The sequence below is a fragment of the Thamnophis sirtalis genome, unplaced genomic scaffold (genome assembly GCF_051295495.1).
Source record: "Thamnophis sirtalis isolate CommonGarterSnake01/CBP01778 unplaced genomic scaffold, rThaSir2_p1.2 scaffold_5, whole genome shotgun sequence".
Classification (NCBI taxonomy): Eukaryota; Metazoa; Chordata; class Lepidosauria; order Squamata; family Natricidae; genus Thamnophis; species Thamnophis sirtalis.
The window spans coordinates 21695765-21722821 of record NW_028261385.1 but is presented as its reverse complement, the minus strand read 5'-3'; the positions used below and the strand labels follow the sequence as shown (position 1 = coordinate 21722821).

Below are 27057 nucleotides of genomic sequence, written 5' to 3'. Positions count from 1 at the left end.
GGCCATTCAGCTTGGCCAAACTTATCACTGTTTCATAGTTAGAGCCATGCTTATGCTGGACACCACTTGTGCTATATCCTTATTTGGAATAATATGGCTCATCTTTACTAAATCCAAAAAGCCCTTCAAATCTATGTCATCATGCAACTCACTATTAACAATTTAGTGGGGGGAAGTATATGTACTATTAAAAAAAAGTAAACTAGAATTCTTTCAAATGAAAAGATTTTTGGATCCTTGAGGTAAGTTGAGTGCAACTTTTACAACTTTTAACAGTCCTATGAAATATTGCCTTGCAAGGTAATTCATATTTCATAACTACTCAGCCAATGTTTTAAATCAGATATGCGGAACTATGGTCCTTTTATGACTTATGGACTTCAACTCCTAGAATTCCTGAGCCAGTATACTTAGTTAAGTCATAAAAGAGTCACAGTTCCCCATCCCTGTTTTAAATGGAAGCTTAACACTTTATCAATTTGATCCATTTCTTGAAAACTGGTAAGCCAAAATTGCAGATATGTTGAGTTCAAGCCAAGCAAACTTAAATTCAGAAAATGTTTCTCCAGTGAAGTAATCTTGATCCATTTCTGCACATCACTTTTCACTAAAAATTATAAAAGCTACTTACATGGGGAAGAAACTTGGTAAGCCACTGATAGAATTAAGAGGTGCTTTAAACTGTCTGATGTCCCAGGTTTTTAAGGTATCATCACCTAGTAAATAACAAACATTAAATATCCAATGGTTAAAATGCAATTATTATATTAAAAAGCATAGATATTAACCTTTTCAGTGATTTTCTCCATCAAATGTTTTGGTCCAAGAGGAATTGTAAATAATAGACCTAGAGCAATTCCAGAGAATAAACAAACTAACACTTATAAATGAACTACAGTTCTAGTTGAAAATTTGCAAAAGATTATGATTAGTTTAAAATTAAAAGAAAAGGTTTTCTAAGCCTCCCCTGCCAGCACAAAAGAGGAGAAAATGGTATTCATGTGAAATGAAGATTTTTTCTTAGAGCAGAAATAGCAATAGCACTTAGACTTATATACCGCTTCACAGTGCTTTACAGCCCTCTCTAAGTGGTTTACAGAGTCAGCCTATTGCCCCCAATAATCTGGGTCCTCATTTTACCCATTCAGAAGGATGGAAGGCTAAGTCAATCTTGAGCCTGGTGAGATTTGAACTGCCAAACTGCAGGCAGCCAGCAGAAGTAGCCTGCAGTACTGCACTCTAACCACTGCGTTACCGTGGCTCATTATAAATGCTGTAATTTCTCATTGTGCTCAAATGGGATGTAAAATCTCCCCCAAATCCTGTATTGGGGGCTGACTCCCAGCAACCTTAGATGGCACAGCCAACAGTGGGAAACTGAGGGTTGTCATTCAGTGTTATTGGAAATGTCCCAGGTTACGAATCCTACTCTGGACTTTTCAGTGATAATTCTGGAGTGAAAGGTGAATCTAAGGGATTCAAAAGGATTCTAAATGTGGTTTGACAAACCAAGCCTGAAGGAAATATTCAACTGTTGAAAAATTTATTAGAATTTATACAGGCAAAGATATAAATGTGAGACGCTAATTTTAGCTTTAAAAGCTTCGACAGACAGGTTTTCAAGTTTACTATGTAAGTCAAGTACAATTTTTGAATTAGAAAAATGGTATCTTCAACAGATCTAAATGTCTTCTTCACATCATGGTTGTACTGATTTCTTACTCTTTTTTTTTGTCCCCAAACTATTTGCCAAGTTTCCACTATATTCCTCATCATTTCTCTATTTTCTTACAGGTAAGCATGTTAAGACAGTATTCAGATCATTGTGAAATTATTCAAATCATATTTAATTTGTATTTTCCTCCATAGACTAGTAACAGCACGTGCATTCAATAATATTATTGTACATACTCCTTCAGTTGTGGCAGAGATAAAACATTTATATTAGCTATAAACACTGAAATTTAATGCATTTCTTATGAAATGTTATAGAAGAATTGGTATATTTGTTCCTAAGCTCTATCAACTCTATAAGAAAATATTGAAAATGGTATGTCATTTCTTCATTTAATGAAGTTTATATAACAGTCACACCAAAAACCCAGAAAAGATCATACATTATATGTTCACTGTAATCCTACTTCATTGATTAACTATTAAAATCTTAACTGTTCTCTTTAGCAAAAAATTCTTCAGTTGAGTTCATTCAAAACTAGGCATGTATCAAATAATATTCGTCTGGCAATAGATTTGATTGTTTTGAATAAAGGTAGAAAAGAGGAAGTTGTATTTCTACTGCTTGACGGTGGGTAAGATTTTGATAAAATATACAGGTAATCTATAGGTAGTCCTCACTTCCCAATTTCCTGCTAGTTTTCCTATTGACTTTCTTGCCAGAACCTGGCTGGGAAAGTTGCAAATATGGATCATGTGACCAAGGGACGCTAAATAAGTACATAAATTAAATATATGCATAAATGCATGCTGGTTGCCGAGCACCCAAATTGCAATTAATCCCTGTTAATTTTCTGGCATCCCTCAATGTCTGGTTATGCCATTATGTACGGAGACCATAAGTTACTGAAGTATCTCCATTATCATTGACATCTGCTGCCTCTCTTATCTTTTAACTGTGTTTTTTTTAAATGAATAATAGTTTTTTATACATTAACAATTTTATAGTTCTACTTCTTGCTGTTCAGTCATTTTTTGTCAAGTGGGCAGCGATGTATTTTTGATGAATGAAATGAAATGAAACCCAGGACTCCCTTTTCCAGATGGTCTTGGGGATTTTTTAAAAAAATACCGAAACACATTCGGTTCGTGATGGCGAACCACCTATGGCACATGCCACAGGTGGCACGCAGAGCCCCCTCTGCAGGCACGCGAGCAGTCACCCCAACTCAGCTCCACCGTGCATGTGCACGCACCTCTTGCCGGCCAGCTGGTTTTCGGGTCTCTGCCACTCATGGACGGGGGCTGGGGTGCATGTGGGAGACGCACACATATGCATTGGGGCGGAATTGCGCATGCATGTATGGTGGACAGGGAGAGCGTGGGGGGACAGCGCCCTCCCTGCAGCCCATTTTGGTCCCAGGAAGCTGCAGGGAAGCCTGCTAGGCCCAAAACCGGGGGCAAGGGGGGTCTGACACAAATGCGCAGGGAGAGGGGTGTGTCATGTGTGCATTGCATTATGGGTGTGGGCACGCACGTGCATGCTGTTGTGCCCCCACCCGTGTGCTTTCGGCACACAATGACAAAAAGGTTAGCCATCACTGCCTTAGGTCATTTAAAGGAACACATGGTTTACTAACTTACCTGCCAAACTTTAAAAGATCAAAGAGTCATTTTTTCCCCTCATCCACTTGATGGGTCTCTGAAAATTACAGGGGATATTAAGGGCCACTTCTATCCTCTATCCAATGGAATGCTAGTGGTCACATTTGCTCTCTATCCAATGTTACAAGAGGACATGAATGATTCTACAGGTACACAGAAGTTGAGAAAATTCCTCTAATTAACTGAGAGAGGTCAAAACTGTTTTAATTACTGTCTACATGACAGAGAACACATAATATGCAAATCGGACCAGAAATACATCTCTTGACCACACTCATTTTTAATGGTTTTAATGCTTTTGTTGTTGTTATTGCATAATTATTTATATGCATGTTTTTTGGCAGTATGAGCTGTTAAGTATTACATATCTGAGATGGGTAGCTATGCAAACTGAATAATAAATTTAAAAAAAAATACAAACCAAGACTGCAGTGCTCAAGTCACAAGTTCTACACTATGTCCAAACACTAAGTAACTCAACTTTAGAAATATATGCAGAAGAACAACTGTATCTGGCAAATGCTCAAATATCTTTCACAAAAAATAAATCGCAATCAAGGTCCCTACAGCCTTGACAAACTAGGCCTTGACATGATCATTTCTCTGGAGGGATGATATAAAAGAGAGAAACTCAGGCAGATGACTCTTGTTTATATTTTTAAAAATATGTTAGCAAATGTTTTCTTTCTTTTCTGTTTTCTGCTAGGTTGGCAGAAGCTGGGACAAGTTCATTACTTGGAGCTAGGGATTCAAACCACCAAACTGCCGACATTTCTGATCGACAAGCTCAGCATCTTAGCCACTGAGCCACCACATCTCATAAGCATAATTTCTAGTCATCTTTTATTATACTACATTTTATATAGTCCATGAATGTTTTAAGAGCTATTTTCAGGGTCCAAAGTGTTTCTTTAACTATTACTTTCTTACATTTCTGTCAAGTTATATATGCTCAATAGGAATAAAATTAGGAATGCATATAAGCAATTCTTCTGTTGTTCCTTTCCCTTTGTCCATGTAAGTGAGCCATCTTTGGTCTCACATCTCCAACAGGCAAACATTATGGTGTGCTATAATCAAAAATGTGGTTGCATTTCACTTTGTTTTAGTAGTTACTGCAGTATTATACTGCAACCCAACAAGACAGACACAGACTTCAGAGGATAATCAGAATTGCAGAAAAAACAATTGCTACCATTCCATTGAGGACCTGTACACTGCATGAGTCAAAAAGAGGGTTGTGAAAAGATTTATAGACCCCTCACATCCTGGACATAAACTCTTTCAATCCCTACTCTCAAAACGATGCTACAGAGCTCTGCACACCAGAACAACTAGACACAAGCACAGATTTTTCCTGAAGGCCATCACTCTGCTAAACAAATAATTCCCTCAACACTGTCAAACTATTTGACTAAGTCTGCACTACCAGGATTTCATTGGAAGTTCTTATTCCACCCCAAACAGAATTCTGCCTTTGATCCCTTGCATTTGGGCAGGTGTGTCTGACTGTTGACAACACATCTGCTATTACTGGGGTCCTGTTTCTGCTCCTTGTCCCCCCCCACCGTTTTTTAAGCACTTAAGTTGTAACGTGCTTGATTAACATACTCATATCCTGACTGAGGATACTCGTGTATTTTAGGCATATAACCACCCTCAGGCAAATGGGCAATGGGAACTAGGCATAAGCTTCTTCAAAGCGGGATAGAAGTGCCTTTGTTCTCTTCCCCCATCCCTGGGGTTGGCAACCCAATTTTGCTTTATGAATTCAGCACTAGCAGTGACCAACTTGTACCCAGCACTATATATAGAAGGCAATGTGGACACTTACCTCCTCGACTGGCAAGAACGGTACCACTATAAGAAAATGTCAAACTTGATGTATCGGTGCCTGGAGCATGTGCTTGTCTGCAGTGAAACTTGGTATGAACCTGTGTGCGGAGCAAATGAATTATTACAAAGGTTTGCTAATTTTAGACAAAGTGCACCTGGTTCTTTGAGAACATCAAACACTTTTTATTGCATTCTTGGATTAAACAACTAGTAAGCAGTTTTATAATCTCGGGTATTAAGAGAAAACATGACAGCTGACATTCAGCTATTCTTGTTCATCCCCTTTTATATACATTTAACAGCTTAACTGTATATGCAAGGCTAAGGATTTGTTACACTTCCAAATATTTAGCTTTAGGATACAAAACTAAAATAATGTAACCATGCAATAGTAATGTAAACGCATCTCTCTCTTTTATATGAGTTAGAGGCAAATATGTATGAGTATAAAAATATTTTTAATCGGGAGAAAACATTCCTATCCTTTCTATGGAATAGAAAATTCAAAACCACAAAATAGTTTATCTTCTTCTGGATGTATCTTGAAAGTAAAGAAATCTGGGAAAGTTGGATGCCAAGCCTGAGAAATGCCAAGAAGCCTGGGTTAAAGTTTTTTTTTTAAGTCCCAAAAATCTGAGTGTCATTTGGCTTCCTACATGCTGCTATGAAAATGCATTTTGGGAGGGAGGGGGATTTTTTAAATAATTAAAATACTTTTAATAAGACCCTATCTTTCCCTAAGATAGGGTCTTATTTTCTTTTGTTTTCCGAAATAAGCTCTTGGCCTTATTATTTTTGAGATGCAGGAGGCCCCTTAACCTCAGCCCGCAGACCGTGGATCAGCTGATAGCAATAGCAATTAGACTTATATACTGCTTCATAGGGCTTTCAGCCCTCTCTAAGCAGTTTACAGAGTCAGCATATTGCGCCCAACAACAATCCGGGTCCTCATTTTACCTACCTCGGAAGGATGGAAGGCTGAGTCAACCCTGAGCCAGTGAGATTTGAACAGCTGAACTGCAGATCTGCAGTCAGCTGAAGTAGCCTGCAGTGCTGCATTTAACCACTGCGTCACCTTGGCACCTTGATCCAGAGAGGGCCGGAAGTTCTGTCTCTGTTTCTAGCACACGCTTGCCAGCCATAGCGTTGCTGGGCCTGCAGCTCTTTTTGCGGCCGCCACTAAGAGAAGAGGCGTGGTAGCTAGGATTTGTGGGAGCAGCCTCCACAATGCAGTTCTGCATGGATGGCAGGTGCATGTGGGGCATGTTCCCCCCTTCCCCAGCTGTGCTTGCGTTTAAATATTTTAGGGGAGCGCTTATTTTTTGGGGAGGGCTTATTTTAGTGCATGTGCTCAAAAGTCCGAGTGGGTTTATTATCCAGGGAGGTCTTGTTTTTGGGGAAACAGGGAAAAACATAAGCAATTTTTCGTAAGTTCTTCCCTCTTGAGGTAATGTTTTAGAAATATATTTCATAAATGTGGATTGCATTTTAAAATATTAGAATAACTTCCCCGTATCTCTTACTGGGAAAATGAAGGCAAAATGACAAAGCTCATACTGTAATGAAAAAATATATATGCTCTTCTCTCTGATCTGTGAAACTGAATGCCTCAATCGCACAGACATTTCTCACACATACCAAATCAAAATTATAAATGACTATAGGTAGTTCTCGATTTACGACCACAATTGAGCCCAACATTTCCATTGCTAAGCAAGACAGTTGTTGAGTTTTGCCCCATTTTACAGTTTGCTCCATTTTACAAGCTTTCTTGCCACAGTTGTCAAGTGAATCACTGCAGTTGTCCAGTTAGTAACATGGTTATTAAGTGAATCCAGATTCCGCGTTGACTCTGCTTGTCAGAAGATTGCAAAAGATGGTGACATGATCCTGGGACACTGCAACTGTCATAGACACATGTTGGTGGCAAGCATCTGAACGGGGATACCTCCACAGTCATGTGAGAAACAGTCATGCTATTTCAGTGCCATTGTAACTTTGAATGGTTGTTACGGTAAGCAAACAGCTGTAAAGTCAAGAACCATCTCTAGCAGCTTTTCAGTTGTTTTGATACTCGCACTAAACTCCATAAAAAAGCCAACAATCAAGCTACAGAATGCGTTAGGATACCCACAGAGTACTGTATATGCTACATTTTTTTAGATACTAGCACAGCTCTGTATCTTTTTATGAGTTTTGTTTTCAAAATACCAATATTTTATCCCATGCTCTATTTTTGCATTTATGAATGGTTAATTTTCAGTCAGAATTTGTGATTTTGAAAGAAACTTCTCACAGAACCAACTAATAGATCTTTCCATCTTTTTTACTTTTACTTTTTACTTATTTCCAAGTTTGATCACAGGAGAGTTTTAAAAAAAGAATGGATGGTCTGAGCTTTGAGAACTGGACTTAGAACTGGTCGTCCAGAACGGGATCTAGAACCCATCACTGTCATCCACTCTTCCTTCAGAATAAGGTGCAGTTACTCTCACTTCAGACTTATAAGGAATAGCAGTAGTAGTCATTACCAATGGTCTGGACTACCATTGGTGCACTCTTGCTGTGACTTTTTAGTTACAAACTCCAAGGTATTAAGGATATAAGTCATTAAATCTCTGACATCTCCAGGAGCTCCTGGAACAGTTCTTGATTTAAATTTTGGAAACTCCTTGGCCATTAGATTAGACAACTGATTCATCGTAAGAACTTTTTAAGTTCAAAATAGCATAGAAATTCCTTCATCCTGGCAGGTTGGAAGCAATTAGGTTTATGAATAGAAGCTGCAGCCCAGCAAATATTTTCTCCAGATGTAGGCACTGATTTAGAGAAAAATATATTGTCACTACAAGCAGATTCATCCAGTTACAGAAATCTTCCATCCTCTTTTTTCTTCTTCTAATCACCAAATCGAACTATAGGTTACTCAAAAGTATGTGACACAAACCAGTCATTTGAAAAATTTTCTCATGCTTATCCTTCTTCACTTGAATATGCTCTTTTTGTTCCTTAGAGATGTTTCAAGATTTTCAACTATGAGGAGAATGGCATAGAACTCACTGGCATCTGATCCTTCTCTGCTTATTACGGTGTGCTATAATAAAAAATGTGGTTGCATTTCACTTTGTTTTACTAGTTAGTACAGTATTATACTGCAACCCAACAAGACAGACACAGACTTCAGAGGATAATCAGAACTGCAGAAAAAACAATTGCTACCAACTTGCTTTCCATTGAAGATCTGTACACTGCATGAATCAAAAAGAGGGCTGTGAAAAGATTTACCAACCCCTCACATCCTGAACATAAACGGTTTCAATTCCTACCCTCAAAACAATGCTATAGAGCTCTGCACACCAGAACAACTAGACACAAGCACAGATTTTTCCTGAACGCCATCACTCTGCTAAACAAATAATTCTCTCAACACTGTTAAACTATTTTACTAAGTCTGCACTACTATTATCTTCTCATCGTTCCTATCACCCATCTCCTCCCACTTATGACTGTAGCCTTGTTTCTTGTATCCTTACGATTTATATTGTTTCCTAATATGATTTGATTGCTTATTTGTACCCTGTGGCAATCATTAAGTGTTGTTCCTTATGATTCCTGACGAATGTATCTTTTCTTTTATGTACACTGAGAGCAGCACCAAGACAAATTCCATCACACATGGCCAATAAAGAATTATATTCTATGCTATTCTATTCTTAAACTATAATACTATCTCTAGCCATTATTTTTCATCTTATCTGTCTTCCAAGAAATCGTAATTAAGAATGCAAAATCAATGCAGAATCAAATTATAATTCAGGAGCATTGTAATTTATTTTGCATGTCTTTTTGTATGTGTTAGATACTTGCTCAGAATTTTACCATATCCAAATAGGAAAAATTCCTACTTCAAACCTTGTGCAATAGCTGCTAGTTTCGATAAAAATGCTAGATTGTAAAAAGTGCTCAGGTAGATGAATTTTCTTAATGTGTCCTAGATGGTGTGCCTTTTCTGCTCTGGCACTTGCACTTCTCCCCCATGATTACGTAAGCCTCCTCACTCCTGAGCTTTTGAAGGTCTCTCAAGACCTGGTTATGCCAGTAGGCCTGGAGACCCCAGGGGGAATTTCTGAAATGGCTCCATTACTACCAACATCCCTCTATATATTATTTTCTTTTCCTGTTTTACTTCTGCTTCTACCGTGTTTCTCCGAAAACACGACCCACCCCAATAATAAGCCCAACCCTGATTTTTTGGGGTGGGCCTAATATTACCCCTACCCTGAAAATAAGCCCGGGGGATGGGCGTGGCCAGCACGAGTGGCGGAGCGGTGGCAGGATACAGTCCAGTTGCCCTTGGGGCAGCGCAAATACCGCTTTTGCCCTTCTCCCTCTGGACGCAGCGCTTCTGCTTGTTGAGCCACTTCCCCGAAGCCGGGAGATCCGTGGCCAGCTGGTTTGCTTTTTCCTTCTTTTGGGGAGACTCGCGGAAGGCTTTTCGGGGAACAGGAGGAAAATGGGGAGGGGGGATTTTCCTGCCTGTTATCTATTCCTCAAGCTCAGCACAGACTGAGGGAAGGATGGATTCCCATTTTCCTCCCATTCGCCAAAAAGCCTCCATTCCTAACGCTGAAGTTTTGGAATGGAGGAGACGGTAGGTCCAGCTCACCGAGTCTGGCCTACTGCACCTCAAAAAAAGTAAGACCACCTCGAAAATAAGCCCAAGTGCTTATTTTGAACTCTAAAAGAAAATAAGACTCGGTTTTATTTTCTGAGAAATACGGTATAGTTTTTAATGCTCTTTTAATAATTATTATATAATGGTTTAAGATGATTGCTTTATATATTTACTGTTTTATTGGATTGTATACTGTAATAACTAGCAAAGTAAGTGAAATGCTACCAAATTTCTTATTATACCACACCATAATAAGCAGAGAATGTACACCATTCAGAGACACTTTTCATGGGCATATAAATTTGATTAATAAATATGCAAGTAACAAGCCAAGAGAGTTACCTGGATAATCTTCCTACATTGGATTTACAAAAGACGCTTCTTAAAACTTTGAAGAATTTTGGGAGAAGAAAAAATGAAAAGTAATAAAGTTTGTGTTTTATCTGGTCTAGCTGTACCTTTCTGGATAACCCAGGTAGAAAGAGTGGGAAAGGAGGAGGTCTTACAAGATCAAATAGGCTATAAGTGAGCGGCTATAAGCTGAATCTGGGAATGTGTGTAACATATTTCTCTAGTAAAATTATGAAATAGAAGACAAAAAATAACACCCGCCAGCAGCCTAAACAAAATTATTAGAAAAAGATAAAATACCTTTGTCTTACAAAATCATCATTCTGCAATTTTTTTATCCAGAATAATTGGTTTTTTGAAAATCAAGAAGCCAAAACTGCTCCCTGGGAAAATATTCTCAGCTATGACAAATATTATTATTTTTTTAAAAAGAAAGCCCATGTGAAACATTTGGATTTATTGCTAAGCTGTTTTATCTGAAAGTGATAATACAAATTGGCCAGCATGAAATAATAAACATCATTAATTAAAACAAAGCATTTGGATTTAATTCAATTGCCCTCCCTTTATTTTTATGTTGAGTATGAAAAATGTTAATAGACTTGAAAATATTAAATTCTCACCACTCACTCTGTATAAATTATGTTAGTTGGCAAGTACTGATCTGTTACTTGGCTAGTATTTGCAAGTGCCAGTCCTAATACATGGCATAATTTAGTAGTATATTTAACTGCTTCTCTAAATTTGAAAATCTTTTTGAGACTTCTGTATCAGTAGGCATGCATAGAAATTGCTCATTCTTGTATGTAGTGCTTTAGAAAGCTGATTGTCTTGCTAGCCCTCCAAATCTTGCCAATAAGTTTAAAATGATGTTGCACCTGATCAAAACTTTACAGGTTTAAGAAATAGTTAGAATCTCATTACTATATTTAAAAAGGTGAAAGGGAGGACTATCATAGTAGGCTAAAATTTAATCTAATACAGAGATATTTCCTTATTAAAGACAGTTCCCAGCTGAAAGAACACCTTGTATTCAAATTTCTTCTGTATTCATTGAGTTTCACACTGGCATCTTCAAACCTAATTAAATTAAATTAAATCCATGGAATGTATGGTATGTCTAAAAAAAGTTGCAAGCCAACAGGAAAGGGAAGGTATGTGGGAAGGGAAGGTATGTGGGAGAAGGTCCTAATGGTACTCTCAGTTTCTAAACCATTTTAAGGGTATCAATTGCATTACCTTTGCACTCATCTCACACAATCAGTAGTAATAGACAGTAACTGCTATATTTCATTTAGACTTGATTCACCCAAAGCATCATTATTTTAGCTTTGTTGAAAAGCCAGCTGATAAACACAGATTTTCCAAAACCTGATTGATGGTCTTGCTTCAGGACAGGCAATTTTATAAGGATCTGATGCAGCCACATAATTAGCTCTAGAATTGCTTGATTTCTCTTGAGATTGTAAATTAGTGGCTACCTGATTCTAATCAGATGCAAAAGAAAAAGAGAGATTGGGACTGTTAAGTTTTCTGCTATGGCATACAGTGCAAAGGTCTTACTGCTAAGGAACCTGCCAAATTACAGAAATTGCAGAAAATACTATACTGGTTATGCTGCAGCGGTGGGTTGCAGGTGGTACACCCCGGTACGGGCGTACCGAAGCCTGCCAAGAGCACCGGATATTGTTCCAGTACGGTGCTCCGGAGAGCCCACCTGCCCGCCCGAGCTCTTTACTGGTCTTTCAAGTCTTTGGGGCTTCCGCGCATGCATGCAGGCATACAACACCTGCGCAACCCTCCGCTGAGCAGCTGTAGCGTCGCAGAGGCGGTAAGACGCATGTGTGGCTGTACATGTACCGGGTGGAACGGGATCCGGAACCCATCACTGTTATGCTGGTATCCTTAAAATTGTTGATTTTAAACAAGACAAGGGTAGTCCTTTATAGGTAGTCCTCAACTTATAACCATGATCATTTGAAGTTACAAGGGCACTGAAAAAAGTGACTAATTTTTTTCCCACATTTATGACCCTAGCAGTATCCCCATACTCATGTGCTAAAAATTCAGATGCTTGCCAATGGGGTTGTGTGATCACCTTTTGTCACCTTCTGACAAACAATGTCAATGGGGAGGCTAGATTTACTAAAACAAACATGTTAAGAGCCATGGTGGTACAGTGGTTAGGTTAGAATGTAGCATTGCAGGCTAATTCTGCTGGTTGCCATTTGCCAGCAGTTTGGCAGTTCGATTCTGATCAGCTCAAGGTTGATTCAGCCTTTCATCCTTCTGAGGTCGGTAAAATGAGGACTCAGATGGTTGGGGACAATATGCTGATTCTGTAAACCTCTTCAAGAGGGCTGTAAACCATTGTGAAGCAGTATATAAGTAGCTATTGCTACTGATCATACAACTGCAGTGACTCATTTAACAACTGTGGCAAGAAAGATTGTAAAATGCAGCAAAACTCACAGAAATTTTGGACTCTATTGTGACCATAAGTCGAGGATTATCTGTAACTATAACTGTACAACTCTGTTATAGCTTACACAGCAGAATCACTTAAATACTGCTCTATGGTGCTTTGTAGCACTCTCTGGGCAGTTAACAATGTCAGAATATTGTCCCCAACAATCTGGGTCATCATTTTACTAACTTCAGAAGGACGGAGAGCCACATAATTAGCTCTAAAATTACTTGATTTCTGTTCAGATTGATGTATAGTATACATACCCTGATAATTAAATTGGTATCTGAATTAAGTGTTCGTAATTTTCTGTACTTTTGCACCAATTTCTACTATAAAAACTCAAAAGCTTATTGACTTTCCTCTTCAACAAACAGTCTTGATTAGCAACTAATTGTAGTGTATTATTTTGGAAAATTATTCAGAAAATAGAAAACCAAGAGGGACAAAAATAATTAAGAAACTGAAACCTCATGCTCCAAAATCACAATACAGAGAATATTTTGAAGCCAGGGGTCTTTTCTCAATAATATTTTGGTTGACATAAAAAAAATACCCTCAAGCTGCAGCTAGCTGGGACCACACACATATGTATACACACCACTATAAATTAAGTACAAAGTCTGGCACATTTAAGGTCATATCAGCTAAAGTGACTATGAGAAACTAATTGGGGACAAATCTAGATAGGAAAATTGGGTCAGCACTGAATTTCCTATTGCTTAGGTTGATAATTACTCCTGGATAGTAAAATAATGTATGTATGTATGTATGTATGTATGTATGTATGTATGTATGTATGTATGTATTCTGAAAATGTACATGCATGCAAAATCAAAGAAGCAATCTTTGATAAGTATAAAGGTGCATTTTAATACAAAAAGATAAATAGTTGAATCTCATAGAAAATCTTGTTGGTGCTGAACATACTGTAATTGTGTTGAATGGTTAACATCTCATTTAACCATCTGTTATAAACTATCTAAGATCGTACCAATTACAGCTATCAATAACATTTTAAGAATGGTATGCATCTATTTCATTTACAATCAAAAGACTCTCATAACTATTTTTATAACTCTCATATTAAGCATAAGAGGTTCCCTTGAATACCATAAAAATCAACCTGGGAGGATGATTTAGGATTTGAATCTAGCTGGAATTCTTTTTGGCACAATATTTTTTTGCCTAACTTTCAATAGGTCATCAAGATCGGCCATGATGATAATTCATAAATTGAATTATATAAATTGCAACGTCTACTGCTTCATAGTGTGTTGTAGCCCTTTTTAAGGAGTTTACAGAGTCAGCGTATTGCCCGCAACAATCTGGTCACCCTTGAGCTAGTCAGAATTGAACTCCTGACTGTGAACAGTAATCAGTCTACAATACTGCATTATATCCACTGTGCCATCATGGCTCAGTTGATTGTGCAATTTGATGACAATGTCCAATCATTCATTATTTTGGGTTGAATGTTTTAGAGCAAGTCTATCAAACTTGTGGCCCCGAATCAGATGTGTCACATGCTGGCCATACCAATACTCGTTTAGTGAAGGGGGAAAAACTCCCAATACGTCACGTGATGCCCCCGCGATGCCACGAGTTTGACACTTCTGTTTTAGCGCAATTGAGAAAATCATCCAACAGCCTTTCTCAAAAAAAATCCAGCTTTTGGTTTAATTATCTGTATTTTATTCAGTTCCTTTGTTACATTTTATATTTGTTAAAAACAAAATACTTGAAACTATAATTTTTTTTGCACTGGCACAGTAATATCTAAAAAAGGCCTCCACAGATAATAAGCCCAATTGCACTTTTGAGCGCATGCGCTAAAATAAGCCCCCCCCAAAATAAGCCCTCCCCAAAATTATTGCAACACAGCAGCAACCATGAGGTGACCATGATCGCTGACATCTGCACCTCAAAAATAATAAGACCTCCCAAAAAATAAGGCTAAGCGCTTATTTCAGGGATCCTAAGAAAATGAGATCCTGTCTTATTTTGGGGGAAACACGGCACAGTACATTCAACATGGCAATAGTATTGGAGTAGTAACCTATACTTCTTTAGGTTGTCAATTTTTTTGAGGGGGGGAATATACATGCTCACTGTGAAAATGGTGCATGCTAAGTGCCCATTGTATTCTGAATTTAGTGAAAGAGGAATTAGATTGAGAAAAGATGATGATACAGTTGAGTAGCAAATTAAAATGCTCCATTTTGCAACATTTTGCAAGCCCCATTTGCTATTCTGTTTAAGTAAACAATGGAAGAAGGCAGAAGTTCTAAAGAATAAATGGATTATTTAACACCATTTCATCTTATACATTTGTGACATGGAATAGCTTCACTAAGGAAACTTATCTATCTACTTATTATGAAAACACCATTTTCCGATTCAATCTGCATCTTGCCAGCTACCCCAAACTACTCACCATTTTTTCCCTTCTCCTTTGACCTCATCTTGAATAATATATTTCTTGCAAGATCCTTAGCTATGAGAGGTCCTTGGTGGTCTCTGAACTTGGCTGTTTTCTTGCAGATGTTTCCTTACACGATGACGTTACCTAGTTTGGATAATGAAACATCTGCAACAAAAAGACCAAGCTCAGACCAAGGGCCCTTGGTTTGCGAACCTAGCCACAAATATGCTCCTTTATTAGATCCTTAGCTATTTCAACTTTTCCTTCCCTGTGAGATTGTGTGTATCAGTGGTGGGTTTCAAAATTTTTGGAAACCTCTTCTGTAGGTGTGGCCTGCTTTCCGGGTCCACTGGTGGAATCTCTTCTAACCTCTGGTTCGGTAGATTTGACGAACCGGTTCTACTGAACTGGTGCGAACCGGTAAGAACCCACCTCTGGTGTGTATGTGTATGAGTGAGAGAATGAGACTTTAATTTGTTCTCCCAGCTATTTGCCCAGCCTCAAGTTATCAGCCACAAGCAAAGCTTTGTATGAGTGGCAGATAATACAAAAAGATAACAGATGTTCCACCTTTTCCATTCTGTCATAGAGAGGAAGGTTAGTCAGATATGTTGTGCTTGAATTTAAGAGTGGAAGGTAAGATGGTGGTGAGGGTTTAAAATTCTAGAAAGACTGATGGATAGGATACTTCCAGATTTTTTTCTCAGCTGAACCTCGTAAAAGCTCAAGTGTTCAGGCTTTTGTTTGGCTGAAATAGTCTGGCTGAATTTCTGAGTCCCAGTATGTTTGTTAAATATATTCCCCTGTGTTTCTGTTTTGTGTACATCTCTATTGGAAGAAAACATTATTTTTGCTCTGGGCATGCTTCCCCGGCTGAGGGAAACGCGCTCCAAATATTTTGCTCAAAAATGTATCTTCCTGCTAAGGAAGGTGAGAAAGGTAAGGCTTGAGACCACATGGAGTGGTGGGAAACCATTCCACAAGTTTTGCTTTTAGTAAATTGGTGTTTTGTTGCACCGCAGCTGTTTTGCGAATGAGCATGTCCTCCACAGCAGACATCTCTGTAAAAATGCTCACCGCTTCGAAATTTTAAAAGCGTTCACTGATTCAAAAGGATTTCATATTTCCTACTAACAGAAGAGATGCCTAATCACTTTGACAGGACTCTGAATGAAAAGTGAAATAAATCAAATTTTCTGAGGAGGGAAATGGGATATAATCTGTCTTCTTATTCCCTGGGGGATCATGCAGTTTATAGAAGTCTCCCTTTTTCCTTGTATTATGATAGTGTTATCTTTATAACAAAGAGAAAAGCAGCAACTCTATAACTAGAATTTACCTTTTGTCCCCCCCCCCACTTCACTTGAGAGACCGCCTGCTGCCAATTACCTCCCAAAGACCCATTAGATCACACAGGGTCGGCCTCCTCCGGGTTCCATCCACCAGCCAATGCCATCTGGCTACGACCCAGGGGAGGGCCTTCTCTGTTGCAGCTCCGGCCCTTTGGAACGAACTCCCTGCGGAGATTCGGACCCTCACCTCTCTCCTGGCTTTCCGAAAAGCCGTTAAGACCTGGCTGTGTCGGCAGGCCTGGGGTTGATGAGCTCCCTTCCCCTCTCGACAGGTGTGGTTGTTGGTTATTTTAAACGTCTATTTTGTATTTGCATGTTCCCCTTCCCGTTGGAGTTGTTTGCCGCCCTGAGTCCCTTTTAGGGAATAGGGCGGCATATAAATAAAATAAAACTTCAAACTTCAACTTCAAACTACAGGTAGTTCTGGACTTACAACAGCTCATTTAGTGACCTTTCAAAGTTACAACAACATTGAAAAATGTGACTTATGACCATTTTTCACAATGATTGTTGCAGCATTCCTGTGGTCACAAAATTCAGATGCTTGGCAACTGGTTCGTAATTAGCAGTAGCAATAGCACTTAGACTTATATACCACTTTACAAGTGCTTTACAGCCCTCTCTAAGCGGTTTACAGAGTCAGCCTATTGCCCCAACAATTGGGGTGCTCAGTTTACCCACCTCGGAAGGATGGAAGGCTGAGTCAACCAGGTAGGATTTGAACTGCCAAACTGCAGTCAGCAGAGGTAGTCTGCAATACTACATTCTAACCACTGCATAGTTCTTATTTATGACAGTTGCAGTGTCTTGGGATCAGACGATCAGCTTTTTGAGACCTTCGGACAAGTAAAATCAATAGAAGATCCACTTAACAACCATGTCACTAAGTTAAATGCAATGATTCACTTAACAATTGTAGCAAGAAAAGCTGTAAAATGGGGCAAACTCATTTCACAAAAGACGTTTCACTTCGCCACATAATTGTTGGGCTCAATTGGTGGTCGTAACTCAAGGACTACCTGCACATGAAGGGCAAAAGCAGAAGTACAAGTACTATTTTGCTGTCTTCAAAAGGTTAAGCACTAGCAAAAGTATAGATTTAAATCTCACAGATTTAAAAAGAACTCAGCAAGTTATTTTTGGTAGGAAGAATAGATATGGAACTGTGTTATGTATGTCTCTTGTCTCTGAATTAGCGAATGCAAACAACCTGGTACTGTATTACTATAAGTTGTTTATTATAGAAGAGTGATGGCTTTTAAATATTGCAGCATCTCTGATGACTTGAGGTGAAGGAGAAAAACACCTTGCCCGGATAGACTGAGAAAAAAACACAAAGTACTTCACCATCTTACATCTTGTCTGTCTGTGCAATTGCAGCTGCCAAAAGATTCCTCAAGTTGCAGAAAACATCGTCTTTTTGCAGGGACAGCCTCAAGATTTTGCTCTCCCAGCAGAGGCATTGTGCCAAGGACTTCATCACCAGACATTAGTCTTCTGGGGCTCATGCTTAAAAGGAAAGCTTCACAGGGATGACTTGCTTGCTGACAGCGTTGGCACAGAAAGGATGTCATGAAAAGGGCTGCCCCATTGGGAGCCCCTTAGGAGGATTTGGGGCCGGGGCCAAAGCCAAACCACTCTTATTCTTCCTATTTTATGTATAGTTGGGTTCCAGAAGGAAGGGAGGGACGAAGGGAGGGAGGGAGTCGAGGTGGAGTAGCCCAAGAATGAGTAGCAATAGCAGTAGCAGTTAGACTTATATACCGCTTCATAGGGCTTTCAGCCCTCTCTAAGCGGTTTACAGAGTCAGCATATCGCCCCCAACAATCCGGGTCCTCATTTTACCCACCTCGGAAGGATGGAAGGCTGAGTCAACCCTGAGCCGGTGAGATTTGAACAGCCGAACTGCAGAACTGCAGTCAGCTGAAGTAACCTGCAGTGCTACATTTAACCACTGCGCCACCTCGGTAGTCTTCAATTTATGACCACAACTGAGCCCAAAACTTATGTTGCTAAGTGAAACATTTGTTAAGTGAGTTTTGCCCCATTTTCTTCCCACATTTGTTAAGTGAATCACTGGAGTTATTAAATTAGTAACATGGTTGTTAAGGGAATCTGGTTTCCCCATTGGCTTTGCTTTGCAAAAGCACATGGCCACGGGACACTGCAACCGTGATAAATGTTGAGCTAACTGTCAAGCCTCCCAATGCAAATCACGTGACCATGGGGATGCTGTGGCAGTCGTGAGAAAAATGGTATAAGTCACTTTTTTCAATGCCGTTGTAACTGAATGGTCACTAAGCAAACTGTTGTAAGCCAAGATAGTTGGGTAGTTGTATGTATATAATAACCTGCATATGTATGTATGTATGTATGTATGTATGTATGTATGTATGTATGTATGTATGTATGTATGTATATCCATTCCCTGGGGATGAGCAGCCCAAGCTGTGCTCGATAGAGGAGGAAGGAATAGTAGCTAAGCCTCCATCGATTAACATGTATGAAGTAAAAATGACAAAGTTAATTACAGGTGGAAGGTGGGTGGATGCAACACACGCAATAGCCAAATTAATTAATGATGTATAAAGGCAGATATCTCTTTAATAGTAGTTGTTACACTCTGACGATGTTAGCAAAGGCTAATGAAAGCTAAGTGGGTAATATATTTTAAGTTCCGGAGATCACAATGTCTGTCTCTTCGTGAGTCCGTGTAGCAAACACAACACGATTATATAGGACAGGATAGCACCGGGGGGAGGGGGGGCAGCCGCTGGTCAGAACTAATGGTTCACTCAAACCTGTCTGAACCGACAGCAGCTCACCTCTGTAGGGGGGTGTGTGTGTGTGTATTGTATGTATATTTAAAAAAATGGGAGCATGCAATCTAGCTATTACTGGAAAAAAACAGGCTGAGCACTAACTGGCCTTGTTTTTTTCAAACTGTAGTTGAATCAAGGAAATTTAGGTAGCTCCTCTTGTAAAGAGGTCTCCTTTGTCAGAAGCCCATAACTTGGCCTAGGAGGGGGACAGCCTTTTCTTGCCTCATTCATACTCAATAGAATACATTCTCTAGAAAGTAATATTTTTCCTCCACTCTTAATGGAGATAAACCTCAGATTTTGTTAACTGATTTTATTTTATAAACAATATATTTAATGTATTTTTTTAAAAAAAACCTTTTTATTTAATTATTGTTAGCATCCATTTGAATAAAGACATTAATGGAAGATCTAAGCACTTATATAGAAGAATGGTTCATTTTTGTCTTTTTTTAGCAACAGGGAGGAGAACTTCAGGCTAGAACTTAGGAATTACTGGCAGGACTAGATGTGTATAGAGAGATAGCTAATATTTGCTTCTGGCATGCTGTATGTGATTTTTTTTTTCAGGTTCTGTAGCAGAGGTCTGGCACACATACCTCTGGAATAAAAAAATATGGAATACTTATGGGTATGGAAACTTTATCTTGAGCTTGCAAAAAAAATACTGTCTATTTGGATGTCTTTCATCTTATATTTATTCAAGAAATTTCCAGATGGAGCTAAATGTTCTTCAAAGGTTCACATGAAACCATTCATTTGTCATATGAAAAGAAGTAAAGATTGATAACCATAGTAAAATACCCAGTGAATTTACATTTTGAATTGCACAAAATGTTTATAAGTGCATAATACAAGGCAAAACTCTAAAGGAAACATTTCTTTTAAAAAGGCAAAACAATTCTTTGATTCAAGTGGCATATATAGTCCAAACAGTAACAAATATGATTTAGAACAGGGGTGCCAAACTGGATTTCATTGAGGGCTGCATCAGGGTTGTGTTTGACCTTGGGGGCATGACCAGGGTAGGTGTGGCCCCACTTTTGTCAGGGGCACCTGTGGTGGCCCGAGTGCTCTGCCAGCGAAAACGGGCTCCCAAGCTCCGTTTCCAGCTATGACAGCCCCCTGCAACCCTCTGCCAGCAAAAATGGGGAAAAGTAAAAAAGTGAGCTCTGTTTTTGCTAGCAGAGGCACCTTGGGTCGGTCCTTCAATGTTTCCAGGCCGGCCCTTCAGGACAGATCTAAGCGCCCCGCAGGCCAGATACAGCACCAGGCCTTGAGATTGACACTCCTGATCTGATCTAGTAGAAGAGTACTATATATTCCTACTGTGTTTCCCAGAAAATAAGACTGTGCAAATGCCAGCATGTGAACTGAGCTCATAACCATAACAGTGGCAATAAACTTGTTTTGGTCCATATTTTTATGTGCTAAATTCCTTTCAACCAAGAGATGTGTGGTTGACAAAAGTACACAAAGTGGCACTGCGTCCTTTCTGCGCGTCTGTTAACGGTAATGCTGGAAGATCATGAAATGCATGTAGATCTATCATATTAAGATAGTAGGGCAGCTGCTTCTTTAGGAAAATACTGCAGATCTTGCTTGGGACTGATCTCCTTGGCTTGGTAGTCTCAATAGGTTCTTTACAGTTGTTGCAACCAATGACTCCAGGCTGAAAAGACAGCTGATTGTGTGCCTACACAAAGAAGGCTCAGACAGCACCTTGTATCAAGGTTCTATCACAATAAGGGGCAGGACCTACTCATCCCCACTATTTTATTCTCCCTGGCACTACTCCAGCATTTTCTTGTTCCCAGTGGTGGATGCCCATCTACTCCAGGTAGCTGCATGTGTTCTGTTCTTACGTTCTTGCCTTCTCAGAGTACCTAAGGCAGAGAAGGAATCCCCATACGGTTGTATATAGCAGGATGGGGTCTGAGCTCAACTATGGAGGGTGGGAGAGGAGAGATGCCCCTGCCTGGAGTTTCAGTACCGCTGGATTACTACCCTCCCGGCCTTCCGCAAAGCCACCAAGTCCTGGCTGTTCCAGCAGGCTGGGGGGAGCTGAGAAGCATCTACCTCCACGGAAATTGTGAATGTTGGTTTTGTTTTTAATATGTTGTCTTTGTCTCGTTCCCCCCTTTCCCTTGTCTTTTGTGAGCCGCCCGGAGTCCTCTGGGAGTGGGCGGCATACAAAACAAATAAATAAATAATTAAATAACAGTTTTTTCAGTTTGGTTGATCCTAGATGTTCTCCATGCTCTTCACAACACTTCCAACTCTACGTTAACAGTAACCCTAACTTCATTGCAGAGGTATCAACATAGTTTAGGTAGATGAATAGAATGATGAAATAATATAATAGCTGTTTTGCAGGGTTTTCAAAAAACGTTTAGCAGTATATTTGTAATAGTCTTCATTTTGACTTAAAATGTTTGTATTGATATATGTAAAGATTTCAGTAATATAGTCCTTGGACTAACAAACCAGTCTTGATATGGACCAATTTTCAGCTTAAGACCCCAAAGTAGTCACTGAATGACATAGATTTGTGGTAAATTGGGTAACATTTGCCCCGGAAGTAGTATTGAACTTAGGACTATAGATTTAACAATGATTCAACGGTACAAAGGCCTCAGAAAAAGTGATTTATGATCTGTCGTCCCACAACCATCACACCACTGCGCCATCATGTGATCTCAATATAGATGCTTAGCAATCAGCTCACATCTACAACCATGGTAGTGGATCTGGGTACTTGAGAGACCGCCTTCTGCCGATTACCTCCCTAAATCGACCAATCAGATCGCACAGACTAGGCCTCCTCCGAATTCCATCTGCCAGTCAATGTCGACTGGCGACCACACGGAGGAGAGCCTTTTCTGTTGCTGCCCCGACCCTATGGAACGAGCTCCCCATGGAGATCCGCACCCTCACCACGATCCAGACCTTCCGCGCAGCCCTCAAGATCTGGCTCTCCCAGCAGGCCTGGGGATAGGCTTCAATTACCCGCCCGAGTGTTTGATTGTTGAATGAAAGTTGTGTTTTATTATTTTTCTTTTGTTCACAAAGTGTTTGTTTTGACCTTGCACTTCCCCTCCCCTGTGGTTGTAAGCCGCCCTGAGTCCCCTCAGGGAAAAGGGCGGCATATAAATCCCAATAAACCTACAAACCTACAAACCTAGTGTCCTGTGGTCATGTGATTGTGATTTGTGACCTTCACAGGTAGTTTCCAACAAGCGGTAACTAATTGGGAAACTGTGTTCTCTTAATAACCATGATAAAAAAGAAATGTAAAATTGGCTCTGGTCACATGACAACTCATTTAATGACAACACTTACTGTAGCAACTGAAATTCCAGTTTTAACAAATTGAGGACCATGTGTAAAGCTATTAAAATTAAATAAAATGTGGAAGCTGGCAAGGAATTCACTTAGCATATCATACCATCAATTTGAATTAGGAAAATATGATTACTTACATTCATATTCCTATCCCAGATTTGAATGGACCCATCTTGGCAGCCAGCTGCAATTAGTTTACCATCTCTGCTGTAGGTGCAGCTTGTTGGAATCACCCTTTTGCCTTGAGCTGAACGTGGTTTAAATACAGTTTTATGTTTTTTCTCATTAGTGACATCCCATGTTCTTACAGTCCTAGGGAAAAAGCACAGAAATAATGCAAATGCATTATGCATTATGTATAGATGTGATGGTATGTACATTCTAATACATACCTATACATAACACACACACACACACACACACACAGAAATATCTGATTTTCCTTATGATGCAAGCCATAAATACAATTAACTTTTAATTAATCAAATTAATAAAAAGTGAGAGATACGTATGTATCTCCCTCTTGTTGAGCCACAGAGAGAACAGCTATAAGGTGAATCTGTCAAATTCTTTTTTCAAGTGGATTTTTGCTTCAAATTCTATCCAATGCTAAATTTTAACTGGGAAACTACTCTTTCATGAAATTCTGAAAAATCTTAAAAAAATAAAAATAAAAATACGTTAGAATAAGCAAAAATAAAATGCCCAAAGAATCATGGTAGTACAATGGTTAATGGGACTAGAGAGTCCCAGTTTAAGTCCATCATCAGCCACAGAGACAGACAGACAGACAGACAGACAGATGCTGCGTAACGGAGTGAGCTCCTGTAACTTGTCCCAGCTTCTGCCAACCCAGCAGTTTGAAAGCATGTAAAATGCAAGTAGAAAAATAGGGAATACCTTGGTGGGAAGGTAACAGTGTTCCGTGCGCCCCCTAGATATCTAAAAAGATAGATTTAACTCTGCATAAAGTACCTATGATTCACCTTTCTTATCTGCTGTCTTAAGAAGGCAGTAAACATAGATGATAGCTAGCTAGCTAGCTAGCTAGATTTAACTCTGCATAAAGTACCTATGATTCACCTGTCTAATCTGCTGTCTTGAGAAGGCAGTAAACATGGAAGTCATGTTCCAGATCCAGAATTTGATACAAAATTCAGAGATGAATAGCCAAACAATGAATGGGACCTAAGTGGGACCTAAATTAAAAAAAAATGGCTAAGCATGAAGTAATTTATCTTTCACTTCACTTTTCCTCTGCTTTTCCATACATTTCTTTATTTGTTTAATGCATAACTATTCCTCTTGACTTAGCCAGTGAAACATGGTGGATTAAGAACAATGGGAAAGAACCATCTCCTGAACTTAATCAGGTCTTCTCAGTGCCTGAATGAAAGATTGCTTGTGAACCTCACAGATATTATATTGCAATTTTATGGCAAAGATGGAGAATCTCTAGCCTGCAGAGGCTTTTGAAACTACAAATCCCAGAATTACTATCAGCTGGCTCAGTAGTGAGAGTATAGGATCCCAATTCTTGCTGTGTGGGAATAAAAATGGGATAAAAAGGCCCAAAATATGCAAAGTATGTTATCTAATAGATGGGGATTAATCTATCACTTTGCTCTTTTTATAAACAGAATTGGAAAATGAAATACTTGACATTTTCTTCTTTATTTACACAATGAAGGATGTGCATTGCTTGGACTAATTAGAAAAATGCTAGCATTTGTAGAAACCGAACATTAAAATGATCTGTCAAATTTTTAACACAAGACAGTCTAAAACCCTGACCTTAGACAAAGTGCATTTAAATCCAGCGTTGTATCGGGGCTAAAAACAAAATCCTGACGATTATACAACACTTCTCAGCTCAGAAGGCTGACACGTAATGCACAATACATACCCTGTTTACATGTAACTTGCTTTTTTTTTTTTAAGTAGTAGGTTCTACATCTGTGGAGCAGATTCTTCGAAATGCTTCTGAATGCCAAGAAGTGATTTGAAGCACTTCTAAAAGGGATGGAAATACTCTTTTGGAAGACAATAAGCGTATATTCATGACCTGAGAATGTAAATATTTTTTGAATACAACTCAATGTTCCTGGGTTCAGTTTTAGGTCCCCTAAATTTGCATTTCCTTTTAGATTTGGAAGAATTCGTAGACAATGTGTTCCTCCTATCAGTTGTACAATGAAAAGAAAAAACTCAGAGGCAGCCTTACTGTTATGAGTGATCATGGGATTTAAAAGAGCTACATTTATTGTTGTCAAAATCACTTCAAGTCAGGATTTATAACAAACTCATCCCTCATGTATGACTAAATGCAGGTAGTTCTCAAGTTACAACCATAATTGTATCCAAAATTACAGTTGTAAGCAGTGCTGGTTGTTAAGCAGGTCACCACGTAACTATGCCTGATTTTACAACACTTTTTGTGGCAGTTGTTAAGCAGTCATTAAGTGAATCCATGGACAGTTTTTGCCAAAAAAGGAAGTATACAAATTTCTGGTAAGAAACATTGCAAATTGCTGTTATGTGACTGCAGAACACTGCAAATGGCCATAAATGAGGGTCAGTATCTAAGTGCCAAAAATGTAATCATGTAACTGCCATGAGAACTTCAAATCCAGGTCTTAAGTAGCCCTGGGAAGGCCAGTTGTAACTTTGAATGGTCACTAAATGACCATTCAGAAGTCAGGGACTATCTTGTATGATGAAACTGAAAACTACAAATGCTTTGATACTAGTAAACAGAAAAAAGATAAATTTAATATACACAATAAGCAAAATTAAATTGAATACTGGATGCAGATGAATGGAAAAAGGATGTTACATCACTATAATTAGGGTTCAATTCTTCACTTCCAATTCTTTTATTAATTATTTTATCTACCATTATAGGCAAATGAGAGGCCAGCCTAAGATAGTAAACCCTGAATATTCAGTTCTGTGTCTTTGCCAATTAAATATGAAACTCTATGAATGTTTGCACTGTTAGAAAAGATTTTATTAGGTGATTCCCAACATCTTTTTAAAATAAAAGTCTGATGCATTAGAAACACAAGATGTTGTAGTGTTACAAAACCTTATAGCTTTATAAAGACACAAAAGGCCAAAACAGAAGAACCCCAAAACAACAATGAAAGGCAGAGCTGTTTCCATGCTTGTTTGGCAAAATATTTTCATACATGAAAACTATGCATCTGAATGTAATTACAATAATATAGTCCAGGCTACAGAAGAATTCTTAATCGTATACTGAAAAATGTTAAAGATTAACAATAAAGCAAAACTGGAAGAGAGAACCTCAACTAATAAATATTAAAATCTATATGTAAGAGTATTTTACTCATTCTTTGCCTCAGTTTGGTAGATTTGGATAATCAAGACTTGAATCTGTAATGTTACAGAGTGTTGGGGATGTTGAATATCCCTATAAAAAGAACTTATAGGGTCTATTGTACTTTTTAGTCTCTTGATATCCTCTTTCAGCTAAGAGAAGTTGCATAGTCCTAATTATGAACAATCTATAACCTTTCAAATATACAGGTCAGCAAACACAGTATAGAAAGTGAGAAGCAAGCAGGGCATGTCCATAGCTCTATGCACATGTTTCGCTAAGCTCCAGAATATTCTCTTAAGGAAGAGCTTGATTTCTGGATTACCCTGACAGCTGTATTTGCTCTGTCCTTCTAAAGTTCCTATCTGAATATATGGAGGTTGGAGAGAGATGGGGGTGTTGCTAAATATGAGCCATTGTCTCCCCATTCTGAGCAATTTACTGTCTCTGAATTGGATATCAATCAACTCTGAATCCCCCAATGTTGTTTTTATGGTTCCTAGTGTCCTCAACCTATTTGACTAATGACCAGAGGTTATAGTCACCATAGTCCACCATCAAGGCATCCATGTGTGTTAAATACTTTCAAACATGATTATTCTACATGCTGATGGGTTTATATATGATAGACAGATGATAGACAGACAGAGTCTGGTGGTTAAGACATCAAACTAGATAGTAGCTGATTGTGAGTTCAAGTCCCACTTTAGCCATAAAAGCCAGCTGGGTGACTTTGGGCCAGTCATTCTCTCTCAGCCCAATCAATCTCACAGGATTGTTGTGGGGAAAATAGGAGGAAGGTCAGTAATGGTTTCCTCTTATCTTTGCATGCGCAGAGCGTCCGTGATGACATCTGGATGGGTGGGCGGAGCCTCCCACTGCTGCAGCTACCGATTCGCCCGAACCAGGGTGAACCGGCAGAATACCACCTTTGAAGAAGGTATGTTGTATATATTCGCTGCCTTAAATCATTTGTAAAAATAATAAAGGCAGGGAATAAATAAAAGAAACACGGGGGAGGGGGCAGTGGAAGAGAGGGAGAGAGAGATTCTTAAAGTTTATTTACAAAACTTTCAACTTAACACATATTAAATTCTTTAAT

General features: G+C 38.9%; 1 protein-coding gene across 1 annotated transcript in view; it reads right to left on the bottom strand.

The window, feature by feature from the left end:
- Positions 1-27057, bottom strand: part of WDR70 (WD repeat domain 70) — a 130792-nt gene that overhangs the window by 32488 nt on the left and 71247 nt on the right. Inside the window, exons 10-12 of the mRNA XM_087715428.1 lie at positions 22750-22924; positions 5174-5273; positions 632-716 (exon numbers count right to left, since the gene is read on the bottom strand). Of these exons, the coding sequence (XP_087571554.1) occupies positions 632-716; positions 5174-5273; positions 22750-22924 (360 nt within the window). The remainder of the gene's footprint in view (positions 1-631; positions 717-5173; positions 5274-22749; positions 22925-27057) is intronic.